Source organism: Quercus lobata, chromosome 2 (assembly GCF_001633185.2).
Source record: "Quercus lobata isolate SW786 chromosome 2, ValleyOak3.0 Primary Assembly, whole genome shotgun sequence".
In the NCBI taxonomy this organism is placed as follows: Eukaryota; Viridiplantae; Streptophyta; class Magnoliopsida; order Fagales; family Fagaceae; genus Quercus; species Quercus lobata.
Window position 1 is genome coordinate 34,928,606 of NC_044905.1, and position 25,762 is coordinate 34,954,367.

The window sequence follows — 25,762 nt, forward strand, 5'->3', positions numbered from 1 at the left end:
GACACTGAGTGACTCGGATTCATCCAACTCTGATTCTGAGGAAAGCTGTGACGGAGAAGGGAATTACTCCACTTTTATGACTATTGCTCACGTTGATTCTTCAGACGAGTTGAATCTACTTGTACAAAGAGTTTGGAGTACATAGTGATGAAGAATCATTTGGAGCTGTTGAGGAATCAGATGCAGAAGAAGATGGAAACACAACCAATCTTCAAGACAATTATAACTCACTCCTGGAGAGGTCGGATGAGTACACAAGGGTGGCAAAGGCAGCTGTGAGAAAGATAAAGAAGGCAGAGGAGGACTATAAAAGTCTCCTAATTCGATATAAGGAGGTCAAATGTGAGATAGAAACACTGAACGGTGAGCTGTTAGAAACTTACACAAAAGTGAGATTTCTAGAGCAAGAGGTTATGCAAGCAAATGCTAAAATAGAGAGGATCACCACCAAGAAGCTAGATGATGTTATTTCATCACAAAAGAGCTTTTCAAACAAATCCGGATTGGTATATACCAAAGGGAGTAACTCATCTGGCAATATCACTAAAGAAGTGAAATTTATAAAGGCCAAAGAATCAGCTGAAGTTGGCCCTACTGCTGAGAAGCCCAAGATTGAGGAGAAAAGGAATGTGGAGAACCAACGGATGTTGAACAATCCTCGTAATCAATCTTTGGGCAAGTCTGAATCTCGAGCCAAGTCTCGTCCACGATCACAAAGAGGTCTTAGATTGAACTATGTGTGTCATCATTGCGGACTTCAAGGACATACTCGGCCAAATTGTCAAAAGTTGAGAGCAATGAATAATGCAACTGCTCTAAGGTCACGAGGACCTAGAAATGACAGGAGAAATTGGGTTGGTGAACCATAAAGAGATCAAAGTGGTGATACCGGAATGATGGACGTGATGAAGATGATTGGTGCTTTCACCAACTGCTTGGAGAGCTTCACACGAAGGTTTGAAAGCCCTAACTCTCGTACCCAATCCTATAAGGAAATCACCCCAAACGCAAGTGACGTGTGGGTGAAAAAGGGTACTCATACATAAGCATTACAATATGTCCATGCATCAATACTTCCTATGCTTTGTGACTTAGTTTGGTTGTTTGTTTTTTAATTGTGTTGGTTGAATTGTGTTTATTTATTTTTGCATTCTATCATTTATTCCTTTTTGTTGTTTTTGATCAATCTTTTCCTTCTTATATGTCAAAAAAAAAAAAAAAAAAAAACCACATAAAAAGTAGAAAATCAAAAAGTTTGATCGACATTGTTGAGTTGTCTCAAAACGTGTTTTGCCTTGTACCTTTGTGCTAATGGCTGTGTGCATTTACGAGCGTAGCTTGTTTCTTTGCACTCTTATCACTGTGGAAGAAACTTTGAAATCTATGTGACTGTTGTAAATAGATCTTCAAACTTGTCATGAATGATTAGTGAATGGTTATGTTGATCTTGAAACATGCATAGACTTGAGCCTATATATCTTCCCATTTTTTATTTTTGTTTTTGCTAAAAAGAGCTCACCAAATGTAAATCTCCAAATGAAAAGAGATATTGAGTTGCAAAAGCCTGTCGCACATACTAGTATTCGACTAAGAAAAAGGGAAAGCGACCAAAAATTAAAGTGAATGATTATTCAAAAAGTCAAAGGCTATCTCATCAAGGTGAAATATCATTTATCTCTCACAATGAGAGGTGATTGTATCGAAAAGATCAAAAAGATCAAATGTTATGATTGAAAGTGGAGTCAAATGTAAAGTTCCAAATTATGTAATCAAGTCTTGTGGGAGGTCATATATGCATACTTTTGTAATTGAGATGGGTCACATGATCTAGTGCTAATTGTGTATGTCTTGGTTGAATTGATCATTGAAGCTTCACATTAGACAAAAGACTATCTCATTGTTGATACTCACACACAACACACAAATTTATGTTCAATGAATGCCATATTTATTTGTGTGATTGTACTTGATAAAATGTGTTTTCACATGCTCAATCTTTATTGATTCAAGCACAAATTTTTTTTGAGTGTTTTAGGTGTTTTTAGAAAGTATTTTGTTCTTCAAAAACTGAAAATTTCAAAAAACAGTATTGTCCTGTTTTGGCGACTCAGTCGTGGGTAAGTCAAATCGCATGCCACAGTCGCGAGCTCGAGGGTCAATTTTGGCGACTTGTTCGTGAGTGGAAGGTCCAGTCGCGAGAGGTACACAGAGATTTTCGCGACTCAGCTCGTGACTCCCTCGCGAGTAAGACTTCCAATAGCGAAAAACACTTAGAAATTTTTTCAAAACTTTTGGCTTGAAGTGTTTTGGCGGGTGGATCTGGCGACTATCTGGCGACTTACCTCAGCCGCGAAAAACGCGTGTTTTGCACAGTGAGGGCAGTTTTTAAAATCTTTTTCAGTTTTTCCTCGAACTTTTTGTGACTGTTCATCTTTTCTCTCAACTGTCTCCTTCCCAAATGCTCCGTGTAACCCACTTCGAATTCCATTGTTGCTTCATTTCTTCTCAAAACCATCAAGAAAAGGTATGGGTCTTCTCTTCCTCACTTCATATGTTATGTTTTGAGTATTATTTTCTTGCCGTTTGAGTTGTTATTGGATTTTGTGTTCGAACATTCTACTCTTAGATTGCTGGGTTTGGAGGGTTGTGTTTGCTGCAGATTTCATCCGTTTTCATAGTATTGGTCTCATTGTGTTTTTCTTTGTTCTGTACTCTGGCTATTGTTGGATTTCATACTCATTTGGTTAATGGGTTTGGTATTTTTTTGTGTTTTACTCCGTTTGTATGTGTAAGTGTTTATGTTTGTCAAAGGCATTGGATTACTTATCTTATATTACTGTGTTTTTATGTTTGACATAACATGTGTGTGCTTATGTCTTGAGAGTATTACTTTAAATCATTTCTTTTTCAGAATGCTGTGCCTCACTGCCGTGTGCTCTATCTTGGGTGTGTGTGGTTTCCACTGTTCTTCCATATTGTTGTTTTATGCCTGTTCCTATCTTCTGTGGTCTTATTTGTGCTATCCGTCCTTATTTCACCAATATTCTTGATCTGTGCACATCATGCTCATGGTAGACTGTCTCATTGACAGTTATTTATAAATTTGTGTTTCTCTGTGTTCTCTTGCAATATCACCAATTTGATGCACCTGCCTCTTTCTGCACTTCAGTGTTGCTCATGGTTTTGTTTGGCGCTGACCTGACTTATGTTTGTATTTGTGTATGATATCTCTGGTTTACACTCATATCTGAATCTAATCAAGCTGATATCTGTCCTTTGTGGTGTTGTTTTTGGTTCTTTGCTGTGTGTCTATTCTCTTGCAGATGTCTCGTTGATCCTCTAAGGGCAAAGACATTGTTACTGATGATCCATCAACCCCAGTTGCTAAAAGGACTCAACTCTCATCCCAGTCATCTCAAGACTCCAATTTGGAGAGGTTCAGAACCTCGCTTACCTCACACATATACTCAAACATTTTTGACAGAGCATCTCCTATAGTGGAACGGGTGGTTGAATTTGATACCTTAGGGACCACTTTTATCCCTCGAATCTTTGAGCCAAGAGATTGGGCAAACTTATTTGGGAATTTTGTCGATCTAATGGATGAACTGGTTAAGGAATGCTACTCTAATTCAAGTGATCTTAGAGTTGCGCTAGTTTGCTGGGTAAGAGGAAAGGAATTTATCATCACCCCAAACTCCATAGCCGAAATTCTCCGCATCAGAAGACCTACGGATGTGGACCTAACTCCATATGATGATCGAACGCCAGAGACTCAAGACATTCTACAAGTTCTAGGACCTGATCATGAAGTATCCAGTACATGCACATCCATAAGCACCCTAAAGTTTGCACTAGAGTTGACCACACTAAAACTGATCATGTTCTCTAATCTCTACCCACTGTCCAACACTACCTTCATAAATCTTGGAAGAGCTCAATTCCTTTGTGATCTTATTATAGGAGCCCCCATTGATATCTGTGCCCACGTCTTTCAAACCATGAGGAAGACCGCGGCTCGATCTGCAGCTCGAGGATGTATTCCATTTTGCAGTCTCATCATGAAGTTCATTCTTCGTGAAGGCATTGTTCTTCCCTCAGATGGAAAAATGATGACCCGTCTGCGTCCAATTTCCATGTTCACCCTACAAGCCAACAGAAATCATTCCTCTAAAACACCAAAGAGTGCACACATCTCTCCGGTTACTCCATCTGCTCCTGAGTCAGAGACACTTGTACATACCACACCTACTTCACGTGTCATCCCTGAAGTTCAACAAACTAGCATTCCGCAAGCACAATCTGATCCTTAAACTGATAGAGTGGGTAGTTTGCTTGAAAATATTCAGAAACGCATTGAGGAAATGGTGACACTTCTCTACTCCACCAACAACCATGTTCAAATGCGACTCGAGACCATGGAGAATCAGCTAGAAGCTATTCAACAAAAGTTAGACGACAGCCTTTACCTATTTGTGCCAAAAAGGAGAAGAACATTCAGTAAGGGGGAGAAAGCTCAAAGGGAAGTGTGCATAGTAATAGGGGGAGTACACATACTTTTGTTTTAGTCTTATCCTTAATTTATAGGTTTATGTTTTTGGATATTTATTGTTACTATGGGTTTGATACACTGTGGTTTTGGTGTATTTTTGTTTCTAACTCATAACACATGGATGTTTTTTAAACTTGGTCTACTTTATATATATATATATATATATATTGTTGATGTTTTTCAGTTTATATTTGTTTTGTACTCATGTTGCTTTTGTAAGCTTTTAGGGTTTCTTGTAGGTTTTATGGTTTGTACCATGCTTTATGCAGCCTCTATGTTTTTGTTAAATCAATACTTCTATCTAAATGTCATGCATTTTCTGGTTAAGTACTGTCACTCTTGTGCTCTTGTAGGATTGTTCCTAAATGCATATACTTAGTGTATTATGCATTGGTTGAGTGTTGGGCATACAAGTAACTTGCATTATTCTTGTTAGCTTGTATGTTCAAGTGTTCATTTCAAGTGTGAATGAGCATTGTGATCACTACCTTGTAGTGATTACTTGTTTGATCAAGCCATGGTTTGTTTCTTAACTTCATCTTTGCTTGATTACTTTATACTTGTTTCATATGCATTTCATGTTTTCTGCATACAATGATCATGGTGTATTGTTGTGTTTCAGGAGTTTCATGTTCATATGATTCAAGTGCCTCACAGTTTCTAGAATTAGGTGTGAGTGAGTTTTGCTCAACTGTTCCCACCTCACATGTTAAGTCTAGAGTCTGTTTTAGGGTTTTGTCACGGAATAGCCAAAGGAGAAGATTGTAAGGTTGAATTTATTCAACCATCTTGTTGGTTTTATTCCGTGCCAAATTTGCTTGTATTTCAGCAATTAATAACCTTGTATTTAAGTAGGTTTGTTGTAAGGGTAGTGAGTAAGATAGAGTGTTGAATGCTCAAGAGTGTGCAAAAAAACAGAGTCTTGCGACTGGATCTCGCGGGTGACTCGCGGCTGCAAGCCGCCAGAAGCAGCACACGTGCCAAGCATGCCAAAAGTTGAAGTGTCATGCTAGCTGGAGCACTACAAGACAAAATAGGGCAACTAACCATTCTGTTATCGCGTGGCTGGATCTCGCGACTCAGTCAAGCTGCGAGGCCAAGTCATGAGCCAACCCTGTTTTGAAAAACCTAATGTTTTACATTCCTTTCTCACCCTAGTATAAATACCCCCTATACCCACGAAAGAAAGAGAGCTTCTAGAGAGAATTTTGAGAGAAAAACCCTAGAGTAAAACAAGATTGATTCATCAACAATCTTTACATAAGAGACTCTTCAAATTCCTCAACTCTTTTCCTCTCCATTGTTAAATCCTTGAGAGACATTTTACCAAAACCTTTTCTCACCATATCCATTACTGTGAGAGGGCTGTTTGGTGTTCTGGGAAGCAGTTAGGAAGGAACCAATTTACATTGGTTGATGCTATGGTTAAGTAGCGGAATCCGAGAAGCTAGAAAAGAAATAGGTTTGGCGCAACCTCGTTGGAGCAAGAAGTTTGGAGGGCATAGGTACACTGGGTAGATTAGGCTTGGAGGCTCTATTGCTGTTCATATATCCCAACTACATTTCCTAGTGGATTGTTTACCGCTTGGAGGGCGGCAGAGAGGTTTTACGCCGAGGGCTTCGGTTTCCTCTTCGATAACACATCGTGTGTTATCCTTGTGTTTGCATCTCTCTTCCCTTTATCTTTGCCTTTTATTTTCTGTTGTGGATGTGATTTTAATTGGCATAGATTGTTTACCAATTCTGTATTAAGCTTTTGTTCATGTTCCGCACATTAATTGTTTGATATAAAGCCTAAATTGGTAATTTGTAAATTGAGGGTCTAAACATTCAAGGGTATTTTTACATTATTTGAACTTTCAGTTGTTGTTAGGAGGGGGATTGAGGGGGACGTCACAATCTTTTCTCCAAAATGTTTATGAGACATGAATGTTTGAGAAATCTTTGAATGCTAAATTCATCACCTTGATGCCAAAGAAGATGGAAGCTAGGAATATTAAAAATTTATGCCTGGTTAGCTTGTTGAGGAGTGGCGCCAACAGTTTGTCAGAAGAAGACTCACTAAGCCGAAATAATAAGTGGCAGTAATATTATACTTTATGCCTGGTTACTCCTTGGGTTTGTTGTAACAAGGCTTTATGCAACTAATCCCTCATAAATCAGAAAACGACTAATACAAACACTTCTCTTAAAAAAAGTTACTCTAGGGATAATAGGCTGGTCTTCCCCTAGAGCTCACATCGATGGGAAAAAATGGGAAACAAAAAAAAGAAAAATGGAGGAGCCTATGATATGCTAATTACCATTCACACCAAGCACTCACACGTAAAAAGATTAAACCCAATACACAAGGCTCTCGCTTATGTTGAACCCATAACCACAACACATCACTAGGGCAAAAGCACAATAAAAACACACACACACATGAAGGAAAAAAAAAATACAAAACAAATGAACAGGGAAAAAAAACAACAAAAAATAAGGCACTCAGTTTCAATCTGTTTGGGTCAAGCAATTTGATTCATTTGAAGAGTGGGAGAACAGTCATCCATTTTTTTTTTGTATAATTTGATAGTTACAATGGGGGAGGAGGGATGTCCATCTTTTCAGCCTGTTATCTTAATTTTATTTAAAAGAAACAGAAAATTAAAAATTAAAAAGAAGATGAAAAATTGCTTCTCCTTTGCTTGGAACATATTGCTGACTCTAGAGATGATGGACAATGTTTTTTCAGGATTACCAACAGACATTCCTACCTAAATTATTGAACAAAGTATAACACTGATTAATTAATTTATATGAGACTGGCCAATAAACCCAATTAAGAAAAAAAGAAAGGCAGCAAAGTCATACATTCACATGAATTCATGACATGCTTACTCCAAAGGGATATACGTAATATGAACAAAAGTTCAGGAAATACATTAGAGTACTAAAGCTAAAGGAACCAATTGATATACGGAATGTAGCAGGGTCATGACTTATTTTAGCATTGCAGTAATCAGGAACCCGAGAGAGAGAGAGAGAGAGAGAGAGGAATAATAAAAGACGATGAGGAGAAAAGAACTTGGATCAATAAAAATATAACCTGTTCAGCATAGTTTTGTGGAAGAGCTTCCATAGTGCTATTACTTAGCTCCATTGCAAGATCATAGCAGCGCAGATTGTTGTTAATCTGTACACAATAACAATAGGAGATTTTTGTTAATATGTACACAGTCAATAGCAGAAACATATAATAAGTTAATTTCAATGCAAGTGCCAAACATTGTCCCAGGCTAAATGATCAAATAACTCACACACCATTGCACACAAAGGTTCCAGACCAACTTCAGAAGCAGGTTCTTCAAGTCTCTTCCTCTCAGCGGCTTGAAAATCAATCATGACCTGAAGCAAGAGAAACCATGAGGTCCAAAAATGGGGGAAAGCAAAAAAAAAAAAATCCACATCAAAGCTTTTAATCATATAATAATGACTTCTAGCAATATTAACTGATCAATTAACCCACTCACATAGTAAAGAACTGCATAAGAGTGAGCGAAGCAATTGAATACATTCATATTTGAAAGAAGTAACTTTTTTTTTTATAAGAATTTTATTGATGAAAGATTGTACAAGTAAATAGGGAACAAGTGGTGTATATTGGCTGTATACCCAAGAGTTCCGCTACAAAGATCATGAATACATTGAATCTATGAAATCATACAAATTTGAAGGTCTATGATTTAGGGCATGATGATGTGGCCAACCATTCACATGGCATGCTGACATGGCCGAATAATCTACATGGGCATAATAAGTTGGCCTACTATTCCTCATGGGATGATGACATGGCTGAGTAATCTACATGGCAATGGACGTTCTTTTAAAACATGTGACAAATTGTCTTTACTGTGCAGGTTATAGTTATGATTTTTGATAATTCGATAGTAACAATAGGGGAGGGGGGAATTGAATCTTAGATGTCGTGAACACACTAGGAGATGCCAATCAGTTGAGTTACAAGGCTCTTGGCAGGTTATAGTTATGATATTTAAACACGTGCTAGCTATAGTTTGTTATGATTTAAAACATGATTAATTGTTTTTGCATCTGCTAGCAATAGTTTGCTAAGGGGTTGTTATTAGGGGTGATGTCCACCTGTGGTTAGCATAACCAACTCCTTAGCGTATAAATAGCAAGGTTGGACATTGTAAACTCAACTTTGTCATTGAATAAAAATTTCCTCTAGAATCAGAATTGAGATTTGACAGAATTCCAGAAGTTTCAAGGGATGTGAACAGAATATACTTGAAATTAAAGCCTTCTTCCTTCATACTTTATTGGATTAGAGTGTTGCTTTTATTTTTCCGCCTTGTTTTTCTCTCTAAAATTGTTTGATCATTGTATTTTGAACTGATTGTACTTCTCTCTAAGTACACCGCCGGTGTACTAGGTTGTTTTCTTCCTAATAAAATTTTTCGTTCCAAAGTAGCATTCATTGTTTGGACAGCTGCTTTGGGGAAAATTTTGACAATTGATAACATACACAAGAAAATTATGGATTCTAGATTGGTGTTAAATGTGTAAATGCATTGGGGAATCAATAGATCATCTTTCATTGCATTGTCCTACTGCAATCCAGCTTTGGTCTATGGTATTCACATTGTTTGGTCTCTACTGGGTAATGCCGAAGTTTGTGGTTGAACCTCTAGCATGTTGGCAACGGAAGTTTGTTCGTCATCACAACAATATTCTCTGGATGGCTGTCCCTCCTTGTTTGTTTGATGCGGTGCATTTCACAGGAGCAGAACAACCAATGTTTTGAGTATTCTGAAAGGACAATAATGAATCTAAAACTTTTATTTTTTAAAACACTACTAGATTGGATGTCTATTGTAGAAAGCCACTCTATCTCTTCAATTTATGATTTGATGGATGCTTGTAATTTTTGTTCTTGATTATATTGATCCCCAGCTGTATACATCGTGTATACTTGGGTGACTCTTTTTTTTAATGTTTAATAAAAAATTTATTATTTATTTAAATAAAAATAAAAACTGTTACTTATGAAAAAAAAAAAAAAATCAGAATTGAGATTCGAGAATTCTCTCTCATTATGCTGCCACTTTCTTTCTCTTTCTTTGAAATTCCTAAATTTTCTTTTGTATCATTCAACTGCCATCCACTGACATCAAATAGAAGAGAGATCCATTGGAAGGTCTGCTTCCATCCAATGTTGTCAAATAGAAGAGAGATCCAACACAATGAGATTTTACTTTCTCCATAGATGGCTCTTGCCCCTCAAAAGTCCTCCTAATCCTTTCCCTCCAAATTTGCCACTTCAAACAAGATGGAACTATAATTTTCTTTATAAGTAATGAAACTTTATTGATGCCAGAAAAAATAGTCACCCAAGTATACAGGATGTATACAAATGGGGACAGTACAATCAAAGTGCACAGATTACAACGATCAATCAAATCATAAATTGAACATAAAGAATAGAAACCCACAACCAACATCCAATCCAACAAGGTTTTAAAGAAGAACAGCTTAATGTCCGGAAAAAAACAGTGTTGAACTATATTCCACACTCTAATTCTGTAAGTTTTGTAATGTCAAAGTCCAACTTGATGCAGGACAGTCTTAGAATACGTGTGGTTTAGGGGCTTTCTTTCTAGGAATGTGGTGAGAATCAAGTGGGTAAGATTTAGAATCTTAGGTTGGATATGTAGAAGGCAAAAAACTTGATTTGTTGGAAATCAGGTTAGGAAAGAATATGACATGAGAAAGCTGAGAAAAGCAAGGAGAGATAAGATTAGATACGAAGGTAGAGGGAAGACAGTTCCAAGAAAAAATTTAACCAGCTTAACTTTCAATTCATTTCATCCCCTCAACAAAGAATACCGAGCAGACATTTTTTATGGCCAAGATTACTTACCAAGGAAGTATTCGCTCTTTAAATATAATATATATATATATATATATATATAAGAAACTTACTTTATTAATGTGAGTGTATGTTGTTATGGCTGCTGCCTAGACTGTGAAAAAATCATATACATGCAGAAAATTGAAGAAGAAAAAATTGTTCCATGCACACTTTATAATTACTAAATTATGTGAACCAATTCAAAAATTATTTTGAACTTTAAGAGTTGTATTTAATTTTTGAGGGATTAATGCATATCAAATATGTCTATGAAAGTTCGGCTTAATCACCTGAATGATTGCCAAAGCAATTCTGTATAGCATGACATCAGTGCTATTATCCCGAACAATTTGCACTTGCTCTCCTAGGATTCTGAATAAATCAACTGCAGCTGGTGTATACAGCTTTCCATCCTCTGTTTTCTTTGGTGGCTGCACCTTATCAGCCTCCAAGATATTCAAGTACCATTTCTAGAAAACAGAACCAGTAAAAAGCAATAGTTACATGGGAGAAGTGGTCTGGCTCAGCAAGAGAGGTGATTTGCGCAATATCATAAATGATCAAATATGATTTGCAACAGATTGATAAGGCAGGTAAATAATTTACCCTTGTTGTAGCTTGCATTCTCTCTACATATGCATTCATGAGGGGATCCATGGCACCACTCTCAGAACAAACTTGAGCCAAAGAGTCATCAACACCAAGCCCAATCAGGTTATCTTGGTATTCAACTACCCAACCAGTTACCTAGTTGTAGGCAATAAGAAAGAGAAACAAAAAGTCAGGAATAAGAAATTCAAATGATAATATGAAACACATTATACCTAAAAAAGTCAGAAATAAAATATGCTTCAATAAGCAAAATACTGAAACCATTTTTCCACCCCCATATACTTTAACTACAGTTGCTTCTAAGAAAAGTGCCATGTCTGATGTAATTATTCAGCTGTAGGGCACTCCAGTGATGTAATTACCCAATTGTAGAGCACTATGAAAGACCTCTGGACCAATAATTACATCAATCAGCAGCATCAGAAAAAGCAAGGTGGAGCTTATCATCAACTAACCAGCAGTTTTTATGAATTTAGATCATTCATCACTTGATAAACAAAGGAAGTGCTACAATGGAAACAAAAATTGAATTTATCCAAACTAGACTCCGTCAAAATCCAAAGTCCAAGTATAGCTACAATGACACATCTTGGTATGAGAAAACTTGCAAATGGCCAAGTTGTTCCATGTGCCATAGCACATGGTCTGTTTACTTCTGTAAAGACTATTTGCAAAAATAAGATGCTTGCTTGAAAATCATAAGGAATTGAGCAAAATACCTTCAAAATCTCTATATTTGTTAATTCATTCGCCCTGTCACTGAGCAATCTAAGCATCTGAATGAACCTCTCAGTATACAGATTTACCATGAGTTGGAATATTTCATATCTGCCAGCATGGAAGACTGAATCAGTACAAATAAAACATTTACATGGAATATATCCCTCAACACAAAAAATGCTTCCTAAGTTCAACGTAAGTACAGGCAGATATGATGACGGACTCATCCATGTGAGCTCACGCACACACATACAACTGCACAAACTACAGAATGATAATGCTAGCGGAGTTAACCTTTCCAATAAACTAGAACCTTGTTCACAAAAGTTCTGACTGGGCTTTGACCATTGGCCCACACATGTAGCACCAAAGTAAACCATATAATTACCAGGAGCCTATGTAGCCCAAATATAAATTAGTAACAGTTACAAAGACAATCAGTACTACAACCAAGCCTTAATCCCAAAATTTTGGGGTCAGCTATGGATTATCAACAAACTAGTCAAGTATGGCACAAACATTCCTTTCCACCATTTTATTCTATTTAAAGGCATACTCTTGGTTACCTCCTTAATTGACGTGCTTTTTTACTTCTACTAATGCCATTCTAGGACTTTCTCTACCTATCTTCGTTCTCTCAATTTGAATCAACTCACTCATTCTCACTGGTGCATTAATCGCTCTCCTCTATCAAACTTTTTTTTTTTGATAGGACCTCTACCAAACTATATCATAGACAATCAATCTTTCCTTTTAGATTATTACATTGCAACCCACTAGAATTTGCACTCAGTAGTATTGGATTGTCTGTAAGGTGTATGGCTGTTAAGAAACCTTTTTTTTTTTAATGAAAACAACATGATAAGATGGAACAAGCTACAGAACCATTCATTCCCATATTCCTCCAGAAATTTTCAGACTGCTGCCTTTTAAGAGTTCGAGGCAAAAATTGTAATGCTTTGCTGAAGGTGAATTATAGAAAATAATGTGACTTTGGGCCTACCTCGAATTAGCCATATATTTTTTCTCTGTTATCCTGTTTTCTTTTGTGTTTTTTTTGCTTCCTTTGTTGTTTTCTTTTTCAATATGGGAGGCTCTGTGTTCTTCTTCGTTGAATCAAAAACCTTTGAGTTTACAGTTGAGGAAGGTGGTATGTTTTACCAACTTCGTATTTATGAGAGAGGTAGAGATTCTTTAAGATCAATTTTTATGGGAAAAGGATGTGCAAAGAGATTGCTGTTCAATGTGGAAGAACTGATCGCTGGACAGTCTCGTGGTTAGTTTGCGAAATCCTTCCGTGAGGGTGACAAATGTTTTATTCTTCAGTTGGGTTCCAACTCTTACTGCTTCTTCTTTGTAATTTCTGAACTCATTCATGGTCGCCGTAAGGGTTCTATAGTGGTGCCAGAAGGGAAGTTGGGAAGTGGCTGGAGAGGTTTTGCTCCACCTGAGAAAGGCGACAGACCCGGAGTCTCTAGCTCCCAAGCAAGCAATCACAGGTTTTCCCAATAGAGATGCCTCTAAATCCTTTGCGTCGGTGGTGGTGGGGAATCGGAAATACAGCGGTGGCGGAGGAGATGAAGGAAAAAAATCTGTCTTGGTTCAAAATTCAAAACTAAGAGATTTCAGCCTCAAAAACTGTGATACCTGCAAGGATAGGCTCTTGTCAAATCTTAGCCGTAATAACCGTGTACCTGCAAGGATTGTATCTCGGGACAGAGGAAGCAACCAATAGCGACGATTTTGTCAACTATAAATGGAATTGAATGTAATGATGTAATATCTGAGTTGTCCTTGGATCTTTTTATGCGTTTAGAGTGTAGGCAAGATGGGAGACGGGATATTGTGTGGTTTGAGGTTAATGAAAAGGGCCCAAAAGAACATGGGCCTAAAGGTAAGTGGGGATTAGCTGGTCCAAGGCTTTTGAGGAGGACCCTTCGGTTGGCCAAGTTCCAAACCCACACCCAAAGCCCAACAACAATTATAACCCCAAACATAAAACTCTTTTTAAGTGGCAGCCCAAACCTTCCCATCCCACTATTCCTCTCAACAATTATAATCTGACCCACCCACACTCTATGCATTCCTTGCAAGTTCCTCCCTCTCACCCAACCACTTCGGCATCTATAAGTGCTTCTCTGGTGGGTAGCGATAAGTCCGAGGCTAAGCTAACTCCGACACACATGGTTCCGACATGCACCGAGAAGCTTCTCTCAGTGGTCAACGTCTCTGACGCTTCTGTGGCTCGGTCTCTGTGTTCCGATGCTTCCGTGGATGAGCCTCTGTTTTCTGATGGTGATGTGGCCTTGCAACGTGACATCCAACAGATCATCCATGAGCATTCAGACAATGTCATCAAGAAATCAGGGAATTCTGAGCAATGGGTTCTCGAATTGCGTGATGGGAGGAGGGTGGAAGTCCTGTTTCAAATCTCTTTGCCACTGGGAGAGGTAGTTGACGGAGTACTTCTTGAGAATGTAACTAGGAGTCCCTTGAAAGTGGTAATTCTCCCACCAGGACTTCACCTTGTCTAAGAACCCCTCCGCCTTCAACCACATATTCTCAAAACGAAAAGGAATTCGCCCTCTTCAATGACTCCCACTCTCCAAAAGAATTGGAAAGTGATCAGATAACACTCTAGGCAGCCTTTTTTGGGAGAAATGTGTGAAATATTCTGCCAATACCGGAGAGAAGAGAAACCGATCTATTCTAGAAGTTGAGGTAGAGTTAGACCATGTGAAAAGACCTCCCTCCAAAGGATAATCCATTAGCCCATAAAGAGATATAAAATCTGAAAAATCATACATGCAGCAAGTAAATCTTCCCGCCCCTAACCTCTCCGATGGGAAGCGGATAACATTAAAATCACCTCCCAAACACCATGGCAAATTCCACCAACTGTTCAAGCCTGCCAATTCCTCCCACATAAATTGACGCTCTCTGTTCAAATTTGGACCATAGATGCCTATGAAAGCCCACTGAAATTGGTCATTGACGTTTTTGAACCTACAAGAAATCAAAAAATGCCCCACTGCTTCGTCTATCTTTTCAACCACCCTTCTGTCCCACATGAGCAGAATTCCACCAGAAGCACCCTCTAAACCCAAATATAACCAATCTATATAAGGACAACTCCATATACTTCTAACAAGTCCTCTTGTAACCCATTCCAATTTTGTCTCTTGCAAACAAACGATATCAGCCCTCCAAGTACGTAATAAATTACGAATCTTGAGCCGTTTTTCCTTCTCATTCAATCCTCTAACATTCCAAGATAAAATCTTCAAATTCATTGGGAAATAATTAGAGCCCTTTCCTTACCATTACCAATGTGCCTTGTTGAAATTGAACCATAATTGACAGAGCTAAATAAACCCCTTAATTCCCTTATTCCTTTCCTCCCTAAGCTCTTCACGGTTTGTTCAGTTTTTTCCTTAAAAGACCTCTACTGTAACTCAACTTCAACAGCCAACAAAAAATTGGTTGTTGGCTCTTCCAAACCTTTGAGGGATGTCCCAAGAAAGTCATCAACCCACTGAATTTTTCCTGAAACCATTCTGAGTAATTGTCCTTACCTAGCAAATTCTTCACAACCAGAGTTGCTAACCCATCACCATTATCCATAGGCAAAGAGTAAGCCAGTGGTTCAACAGTTAGAGGAAGCGAAGGTACAGTACACTGAAAGGCATCCTTGGAGCAGATATCTGAAACCCAATCCTCCACAACAACATCATCCCCTTTTTCCTACTCTAAAATCAGATCTAAAACAATGGAACGAATCAGATTTTGGCAACATCTCAGCCAAGAAACAGCAATTATGGAGTAAGTTGAATGCTTTGGATGTAAAAGAGGACAATCAACCTCTTTTAGAGGAGGAAAAATTGGAAAAAGCATCCTTTCGCGCTGATCTTGAGAAGATAGCCTTGTTAGAGGAGATTAGCTGGAGGGAAAAGTCCAGAGTGTTGTACTTAAAGGAGGGCGACTCCAATACGAGGTTTCTTCATAGGATGGCCAAGGGAGGTAGAGCTACTGAATTAAAAGCACTCTCTCTAACCTTCCTACGTATTTTCTTTCTTTATTCCCTATTCCTGCTTCGATGGCCAACCGAATTGCAAGACTTCAGAGGGACTTTCTATAGGGTGGCCTAGGGGATGAGCCCAAATTTCATCTTTTTAATTGGTCTACGGTTTGTACTCCTCTCTCTTTAGGTGGTTTAGGGATTAGGAACCTAAGAACCTTCAATGTAGCTTTATTAGGGAAGTGGTTATGGAGATTTGGGCAAGAAAAGTGAGGCTCTATGGCGTTAAGTGATAGAGGCGAAGTATGGTTGTGATTGGGATGGTTGATGTTCTAGCTCTTTCTTTGGTCCTTATGGAGTTAGTTTGTGAAAAAATATTAGAAGGGGGTGGCCCTCATTATCTCGGTTTTTTCTTTATGAAATTGGAGATGGATCAAAAGTGCGGTTTTGGCTAGATAGATGGTGTGGATCATCTCCTCTCGCTGACTGCTATTCTAATTTATATAGGATTTGTCGAAACAAAGAGACAAGTGTGGTTGATCTAATGAGGTACTCCAATGGAATCCTTCATTGGGAGATGCATTTTTGTAGGGATGTTCATAATTGGGAACTGGAAGCTTTCTGGAGCTTCATAGATACCATTTATAGCACTCCTGTAAGGGGGATTGGAGAGGACAAGAGATGTTGGCTACCTTGTAAGAGTAAGGGGTTTATGGTTAGTGCGTACTACCATCTTCTAGTTGGCCACAGTAATCAGTTTTTCCCTTGGAAAAGCATTTGGAAGCAAAAGATTCCCTCTAGAGTGGCTTTCTTTGTTTGGACCGTTGCCTTGGGGAAATGTTTGACAATTGACAATTTAAGGAAAAGAAAGGTTTGCATTTTGGATTGGTTTTATATGTGCAAGTGTAACAGTGAAACCGTTGACCATCTATTCCTTCATTGTCCAATTGCTCTAGAGTTGTGGGATATGGATTTTGGTTTATTTGGAGTTTGTTGGGTTATGTCAATGTCTATTGTTGAGCTTTTTGCTTGCTGGCAAGGTCAATTTAGTCGCCATCGCAATGGAGATATATGGATGGTTGTTCCTCATTGTTTGATGTGGTGTATTTGGAAGGAAAGAAATAGTAGGTGTTTTGAAGGCAATGAGCGTTCTATGCCTAATCTCAAGCTTCTTTTTTTCAGAACCTTATTGGACTAGTTCTCAATGTGGAGAAACCATCCTTTTTCTTCTTTTTTGGATTTTCTTGATTTATGTAATTTTTGTATTTGATTTGTACACCCCTGTATACTTCCTCTGTACTTGGGTGTCTCTCTTTCGTTATCAATAAATCCTTATTACTTATAAAAAAAAATGTGACTTTGGGTCTCCATTGGTAAAATGTTGTGAATTGAAGTTTGCATAGACTTGGAATTTGGATCAGCAAAAGAGGGATATAGACTCAAATTGACCCAAAAAACATTTCTTAAGCCCTGGAAGAACAGAATTACATTTGGAGGGCTGAGCCTTCAATACCAGATTAACAAACAGGGAAGCCAATTGTTTGGCATCTAACTAGTACCAACACCAACAAACAAAACCTTTAGTAGAAGGTAACAACAGGTGTAAAATCAAGCATATTTAGGTCAAAAGACTGAGACATCCAACAGTACACCATAAGGGAATAATTAAGGAGTAAAAAGATGAGAAAGAGAAAAGCTAATCTTAATGACAAACCTCAAATCAAGAGAAAGATGGATGCATTAACTGAAAGCTCACTAAGAAAACAGATAAAGTTTAAAAAATAAAAAATAAAATTTAAAAAAAAAAGGAAGAAAAAGACGAAAGAAAGAGGCAAATTTTGACACAGTGCAAACCTTGGAGGAAAACAAGGGGCAACATAGTCATAAATATCTCCGAGCTCTTCTCCAATCTGAATGTCAAAAAAGAAACAACCAACATTATGAATGAAACAAAAATCTAAATCAGGTTTTTTTAAGGCTCATAATAGTAATTGAATACTGTAATCATTATTTCTAATGCTACCTAGCATGAAAAGAATGAAACAAAAATCTAAATCAGATTTTCTACAAGCTCATAATAGTAATTGAATAGTGCAATCATTATTTCTAATGCTACCTACCATGAAAAGAGCAAAGTCATGTGTTGTATGTTCCCTAATGATGCTAATTTGTTATTCATTGCCTACTGTTCATTTGAAGAAAAATTCACAAGTTCAAGTTTTTTTATGCATAAAAATCTGATCAACTTATTGAAGCTAAGGAGCTTGCTCTATATTGAGCAAGGTGACAAAGAAAGAAAGGACAGCAAGGATTATTCAGAATTCCAATAGACAGCAGGATATTGAAAACAAACTCGAGTACAAGTTGTCTTCCAACATGCGGAGAAATAATGTGGAACACAATCTGAAAATGTATAACAAAGAAATAATGTTTGTATAGCTATATTGTTCAAGTGGAGATATGGCAGCCTACTTTATTTTTAAATTATTTAAGGATATTTGCTTCTGAATTATTTTTATTACATACAACTAGGATTAGTCTAAATCAAGGGACATGATTATTTATTTTTAGGGATGAAAAATTTTATGTTCTTATCAATAAGAGATTATGATATCTTTGTAAGACAACTTATCTTATAACTAACTTAAAACTCTCTGACATAATAATTTACATGCACAAACACACACACACGTGCACACGCGCACGCATATATATCTAAACAAACACACACACACACAGGAATGTGTGTCCACTCAATAGTACATACACTAGTACTTTGGTTTGATAAAGAAAAAAAAAATACAGAAAAATTCTTTTCTTCAGTCTCCACCTAGAAGTAGAGCACAAAAAATATAAATATTGTAAAGTTAAGTTGTACTTACTGTTCGAGCTTCCTCCAACGCTGCTTTAAGGTCCTCAATAACAAGCTAATGCACATATTACTGTCAGAATAAGAGATACTTAACATTTCAATTTTTATATAACAGAGCAACCATTAAAAGAATACCTCTGTCAGAAGTTTGTTAAATCGTCCTTCAACAGTCTTCCTTATTTGCTCATAACATTTATCCTTATAGCCTTTTTCCTGAACCTTCAATTTCTGCTGTGGTGTTATATTTTTTGAAGCAACTTTTACATTGGTTGACTTCCTGCAGGAAATAAGAAAAAAGTAACAAAAGTATATGTGCACCTTAAAAAATAAGGTTGTGATATAAAGTTTAAGAAAGCTTCTGTGACAGACTATACACAATATGAATATAAGGAACCGTGACTTGAAATCACAATCAAACTTCAAGGTGAAAAAAAGTAACCGAAATAGAAAATTAATTCAAAATATTTACTTGGCAGTTCTACGAGGATTTGCAATTGATGCCAGTGCCCCAACTCCCTCGGCCTCAGCGGCTTCCTCAGCAAGTTGTTGATCAAGGATTTCTTGCATTTCAACAACCCTAGAAGGGATAGAAACAGAAGAGGAAGATGATTATACACTACAAGACTAGCACAAGAGTGAAATGAACCAAAATGACCTAAATAAAAACTCCTTCCATCCCAAATTCTAATTTCTTTATTCCACTTTTGGACATCCCAAAATGTAGTCCTCTTTGAAAAATCAATAGATAAATTTCCTAACTTACCCTTTACTTTATTTAAAAAGTCAATATACTTCCTTCACTAGTATTAAATTAATGAGGGTTGTTTTGAAAATTTGTTCCTTTTATATAAAAAAGACAACGCATTAAATGATGTTCACTTACACCCTCCAATTGTTACATACAAGAAAAGAGGGAATCGATAAAATCTGCAACAGAACTCAGGCAAAAATAAAGATGGCCAACAAATGAATACATCTATGACTCTTAGGCGTTACCACCATACCCCGAACAGCAAAAATAAAGCGAACAACTCATAAGAAACTGTGCAATAAATTAGCATATGGTCCACTGTTGCAATAACAATAGTGATACCTCTTTTAATTACATTATGCCCCATCAAAATCTTCCCCAAAGCCATTTTCTCTAAGAAAACAACTTTTTTCTTAGGAACCTTTGTACACCCTACACTCTTACATGGAAATTGCATGTCAATGGTGGTTGACCGGTACTTGTGCAACTTTCTGGGCATCTCCCATTCCTGTTTTCGTGTGGCATCTTTTTTTTGATAAGTAACAAAATTTTATTGATAAAAAAGAGAGGAAGCCCCTGTTTACCGAGGTGTACTTGGGGAGCAAAACGATCAAGTTTTCAAATTACAATTCCCAAGCAAATCTAAAAGGTTAGAACAGGGAAGAGTTGCAAAGGCTACACTACAATCCCCAAAAAAAAAAAAAAAAGAGAGAGAGAATTAATTTCAAGGATGGACCGTTCACAACCCTCGAAACATCTCGTATCCCATTTTCGCATGGCATCATATGGATGGCCTGATACCCATCAAAAGAAAAAGATATGCAGGGTGAGTCTATTACGTTGAAAGCCCATGAGGCAATGACTCACAAGAGGGTGCATTTAACAAAGGAAAAAGTTTGACTCCAAACATGTTTAGAGCCTTGGACTCCAACCACCAATAGAAATATGACGTGTACCATTATATGCAATGCACAAGACTCACTTGGTTGGTTGGGTTAAGTGAGTCATGTGCATTGCACATGACAAGGACTAATGCCATCTTTGCATTGGTGATTGAAGCCAAACTATGTCCTTTAAAAAATAAAATAAAAAACCTGGGTCAAAAAGTCAAAATCCCAAATGATAACTCTAGGGTTGCAAAGTCCCCACTCTGGACCAAATCATCCCAAAATCTAAGTGAGACCCACTCTACTAACATAAGCCAGTTTCCTAAATTGGGGTTTCAGATAGGGGCATAATAGTTTAATTGGTTTTTCAGATAGAGGTATAATAGTTTAATTATGATGTGAGGAGCAAAAGGGAAGGAAGAAAAGGGAAATCAGAAATGATGAGGGGTTGGGGAGGAAGAAGAGGGACATCTAGAAGTAATGAAGGGTTTTATGCATGTTGAAGGAGTCCAGAGCATTTTTCTGGTGTTTCTGGGTTTAGGGGTTTTTTTTTTTTGGGGGGGGGGGGGGGGGTATGGAATATACAGGGCCTCTCAAGGGGATTGATATGGAATTTTTTTAAAAAAAATTGATAGGTAATAAGACATTTATTGAAAAAAATTGAACATCATGTTCACAATGATGAACACTCTGAACAAGAAACAAATACAATCTAATCAAGAACTAAAGGAAATAGAGACTAAGAATTCATATAAAGAAATATAATTCGTACACCCCCAAATACAAGCTCAATGAAACAAAGTACCAAAGAGGAGGGATTTTAGGTGATCTAATGTTCTCTCCTTTTCTTCAAAAATGCGGGTATTGCATTCCTGCCAAACTAACCACATTAAATATGCCGGGACCATATTCCAAATGGTTGAAAGACGCTTTCCAAACCAATTTCTCTAGATAAAGAAAAAAGAACTAACTGACCTCGGCATTACCCACTGGATCCCAAACACTGCAAAACTTTAAATTATTTTCTATTACCTATAAAAAAAAAATGCACATGTCATTCTCCAAAGGGGATTGATACCTAATTTTCAACTGGTATATAATTTTATATTATTTTTCTATTTTTTAATAAAATCATCTATGATTCTTAAAAACAAAAGGCACATCATTTTTTTAATTAAAAAAAAAATTAGTATTACCAAATTAACCCCACAAAACTAGTTTAGGAAGAATGAGAGGAAAGAAAGAAAGCAAGTCAAAACAAAATCCAAAAATAATATACAAGATTATATATAAGAAGATAAAGACTAAGGATGTTCATCGCGGACATACCTTAAAGCACGAACCAAAGTTTGTGGGCTGCAAAAAAGATCAAACATAAAACAATTAAATGATCATCAAAAGAATCACAAAGCAAATTCCATATGTAACTTAAGCAATAATGATTTTGAAGCATGTGTACCAAAAAGAGAGGAAAATAAATCCATAACAAAATGATACCCTTCAACTCCGAAGACGCATGGCATGGGGTGGGGGGGGAAGAAGGCAATTATTAGAAGGCAGGGCCTTTTTTGGTTGGACCACTACTCAGAGAATAGATTTTGGTCATACTGGTGCAGCATGCCTAACAAAGATGCTAAAGCAGTTACAATTCACGTATCTATAGGAGATTAAACATGTGACATAACCATCCAACCCTTCTTTATGAAGGAAATGCCATTTGATCAAAAGAACATTAACAAGCTTACTCTATCCCAAAATAAATGTCTTCGTTTGAAATGACACAAAGTCTAATGACCAAGAAAGAGACCATTAACAACCTTAATCCTCTATTCCAATTTAAATGTCATAGTTTGAAATGAAACAATGTCTAATAACCAAGAAAGAGGATAATAACCTTACCAAAAGGCCTGAAGGTGAAATGAATTTTGTTTTTAATAAGGGAAAATATGGGAGTCTTAAGTTAAAAATGCTTTTTATTTTTGGAAGTGAACATTCCTTTTAGAGAGGCATGTAAAGACCTTAATATGGTTTTGATTGAACTAGAGAAAGCATATGATAGGGTCCCTAAAGGGGTTATGGGGTGGATTTTGGAAAAGAAATGAGTCCCTCTGAAATATATTAAGTTGATTAAGGATATGTATGACGGAGCTATAACTAGTGTGAGAACAAGTGGAGGAATCACAAGTGAGTTCCTATCACTCTAGGTTTGCATCAAGGATCAACACTAAGTCCATGTCTCTTTGCACTAGTGATGGATGAGCTCACTAAATCAACACAATAAGAAGTCCTTTGGTGTATGCTTTTTGTAAATGATATAGTTTTAGTGGATGAAACTAGAAGTGGAGTTAATACCAAGTTACAAATTTAGTGAGAAGCTCTAAAATATAAAGGCTTTCAATTAAGTAGGACTAAAACAGGGTACACGGAATGTAAATTTAGTAAAAATAGAAACAAAAACGAAGAGGCAAAAAGACTTGATGGTCAAGTGATACCAAAGAGTGACAACTTTCAATATCTTGGATCAATAATTCATAAAGATGGAGAAATTGAAGAGGATGTGATGTGAATCATAGGATAAGAGTAGGGTGGATGAAGTGGAAAAGTGCATCACGAATATTGTGCAATCATAGAATACCTTTTAAGTTAAAGGGAAAATTTTATAAGACTGTTATATGACCAGCTATGCTCTATAGAGCTGAATGTTGGGTTGTTAAGATGCAACATATTGATAAAATGAGTATAGTTGAAATGAGAATGTTAAAATGGATAAATGGATATACACAGAACGATAGAATTCGAAATGAGGAAATTCACTTAAAGATACGGATAGCCCCTATTGATGAAAAGATGAGGGAGAGTTGTTTAGGATGGTTTGGTCATGTTCAGAGGAGAGCACCTAATGCACTGATAACAAAGAGTGAGTTAATCCAAGTTGTGGGAATTTTTTTTTTTAAAAATGTAGAAGACGACCAAAAATCACATTAATAGAATTAATAAAAAATGACATGTTAATTAAGGAAGTAACAAAGAGTATGACTTTAGATGGAATAGAATGGTGAAAAAGATAGATGTAGCCAACCCTAACTAATTTGTTGAGAATCCATAGCTGACCCCCAAAATTCAGGACTAAGGCTTTGGTGTTACTGTTTGTTTTTATTAATGGAAGCAAACACTACTTTTAGTGCATCCCAAAATGGAAAGCAAGATCCTCAATATGGGACAGAGGAAGCAATTAATAATTTCGTTAAAAATAATATATATTTTTAGATTAATTATGATTAAATGGTTGCCTATATGAGTTAGTTAATACAATCATTACAATGGGCATGAGGGACTGCAGCAGTTGTACATGAAGTATACGAAATGCTAGTAATTCATCTAAGCTAAGCATATTCTTCTGCTTAGAAAATCTAGCCCAAATAAACATGAAATCACAAAAATGATCAACAGCCTAAACCAGGAAAAATAAAATAAAAATAAAAGCCAATCAGTCTCCACGCCAAATATCAACCCAAAACTGTATCACAGCCATCGACTTTCACATTTTTAAAGCTTAAGCAACAAAAGCTTTAGTATTCGGCTACTTGCTGCACAAAATTGCGAGATCAAACAGATCTCTCACTACGTTGGGCCTAATTTTGGTCATCAATGCAGTGTGCCATTCTCAATGGTCTCCCTAAAAAATTAGTTGCCTGTATATCAAATGTACGCCACCTTCAAGCAGAGAAATTTAAAATAATATATATGTTTACCACCTCTGGCCCCGCATGCATCTCAATTTTACTTTTTTCTTCCTTGGGTGGGGCAATGATGGAAGAGAAAGATAGAGATGACTCTTAGCAAGCCAGAGATAATTGCTAACATGCTTATCATACTAATTTCTCAGCACATTTTTACTTTGTGGCATTTGCAAGTAAGATAAACTAGAAGGCAAGTAAATACCAATAAGCATTTCCAAAAACGTGGATCAAAGCCAAATCTCAGGCCAGTTCAAACCACCAAACACAAAGTATTATATCAAATCCCAAGTATTACATAATTTATAAAGGTTGAATAAGTACAAAATCAATATCAGAAAGAACCTCATTAAAGTTTGGTGCAAGAAATAAAAGGAATTTCATATGGCAAAAGGTACTATCACAAATTCCAGGTTTTTCCAGATTAGAAAAAAAAAATGTACCTTTCCTTAGAAAGTTTATAGAAGTTGGAAATATGACCCCATAATATCTTCTCAAATGTCTCCCAAGTCTGATCTACATCTTCAAAATATTCTCTGGTTCATGTTCCAAATAAGAAAGAGAGAGAGAAGTCACTAAGCCTCAGAGTAGCATTAACCAAAAAAAATCATGGAAATAAAATTATTGAAGTTAAAGGTTAATATTAAAGGCATCATCATCAAAGCCAATTTCTACTTTCTACACTAAGGTTGTTCTTGCAGCCAAAAAAAAATCATTCACATTTTCAAAGTAATTAAATGCTGACTACATCGAAGACAGATAACTTGAACTTTAATTTATAAAAATAAAAGCACCAATGCTGCTTTGAACCAAGAATTAAAAACCACCAATCATCAGCAACTCTAGATTAAACTAGCCACTCAATTGCATCTTTAACGTCAAGCTCATTGATACAATCATTAAAAAAAAATTAATTCGGATGTAGAGTCATAGTAATTGCCACAACAAGAATTTTCCCAATCCTCATAAATAGGCTATAGTATTAAAATTGAAAAATATCAAAGAATTGCTGGAAAACTGGCAAGTACTGACAGCTTACAATTAACTTAACATTTTTTTCCCCTGTTCTGCTAAATAGTACCCAATAAGTATAAGTAACTTTTTGTCTAGGACAAAAGTTATATACAGTAACTTGGATCATGTTCCTTAGGTACCCCTTTTAAGTTTTAGACATCTGTCAATTTTAAACATCTCACCAAACGTTGTTTAAAACATAATCTTTTTCCATTTTCTTTCTCTCTGGTTCACATCAGTTCTCTCTCTCTATGTGAAAACCCAATGGCTTCAGATCTCTCCACATCTCAAACTGAATAAGAAATTTGGCTTCAATAGTCAACAATCCTTTTGTAATCCTTCAGATTTGGTCCATTGCAAGCTTGAAATCTGCCAGGCCTTCCAACTTGTTAACTGCATTGGTCATTCCTTCAATTCTTTTTTTTTTTTTTTTGATAGGTAAGAAAAATTTTATTAAAAGAGAAAAAGCAAGAAAACAATACAAGATTCACGATAGTGAACAAATAGAAAGGAGGGAAAAGAGCAGCAAACAGGCATTAAGTTAGACTAAGAGACAAAAGAAAATCCGTGGAAGTAGAACAATCCGAAAGGCCCCAACACCGAGACCAATCGAAGAGGGTCCATTTGCATAAATCTAGCAACTGATCCAATGATATCGCCCTATCCTCAAAAGAACGCCGATTCC

At 36.7% G+C, this 25,762-nt stretch overlaps 1 protein-coding gene across 1 annotated transcript in view; it reads right to left on the bottom strand.

The window, feature by feature from the left end:
• LOC115975447 (exocyst complex component SEC6-like) overlaps positions 1–25,762 on the bottom strand; it is a 52,065-nt gene that overhangs the window by 20,763 nt on the left and 5,540 nt on the right. Inside the window, exons 7-17 of the mRNA XM_031096226.1 lie at positions 24,507–24,599; positions 21,656–21,682; positions 19,158–19,265; positions 18,824–18,965; positions 18,699–18,743; positions 17,671–17,726; positions 11,798–11,906; positions 11,073–11,213; positions 10,757–10,936; positions 7,856–7,939; positions 7,641–7,727 (exon numbers count right to left, since the gene is read on the bottom strand). Coding sequence (XP_030952086.1) covers positions 7,641–7,727; positions 7,856–7,939; positions 10,757–10,936; positions 11,073–11,213; positions 11,798–11,906; positions 17,671–17,726; positions 18,699–18,743; positions 18,824–18,965; positions 19,158–19,265; positions 21,656–21,682; positions 24,507–24,599 — 1,072 coding nt within the window. The remainder of the gene's footprint in view (positions 1–7,640; positions 7,728–7,855; positions 7,940–10,756; positions 10,937–11,072; positions 11,214–11,797; positions 11,907–17,670; positions 17,727–18,698; positions 18,744–18,823; positions 18,966–19,157; positions 19,266–21,655; positions 21,683–24,506; positions 24,600–25,762) is intronic.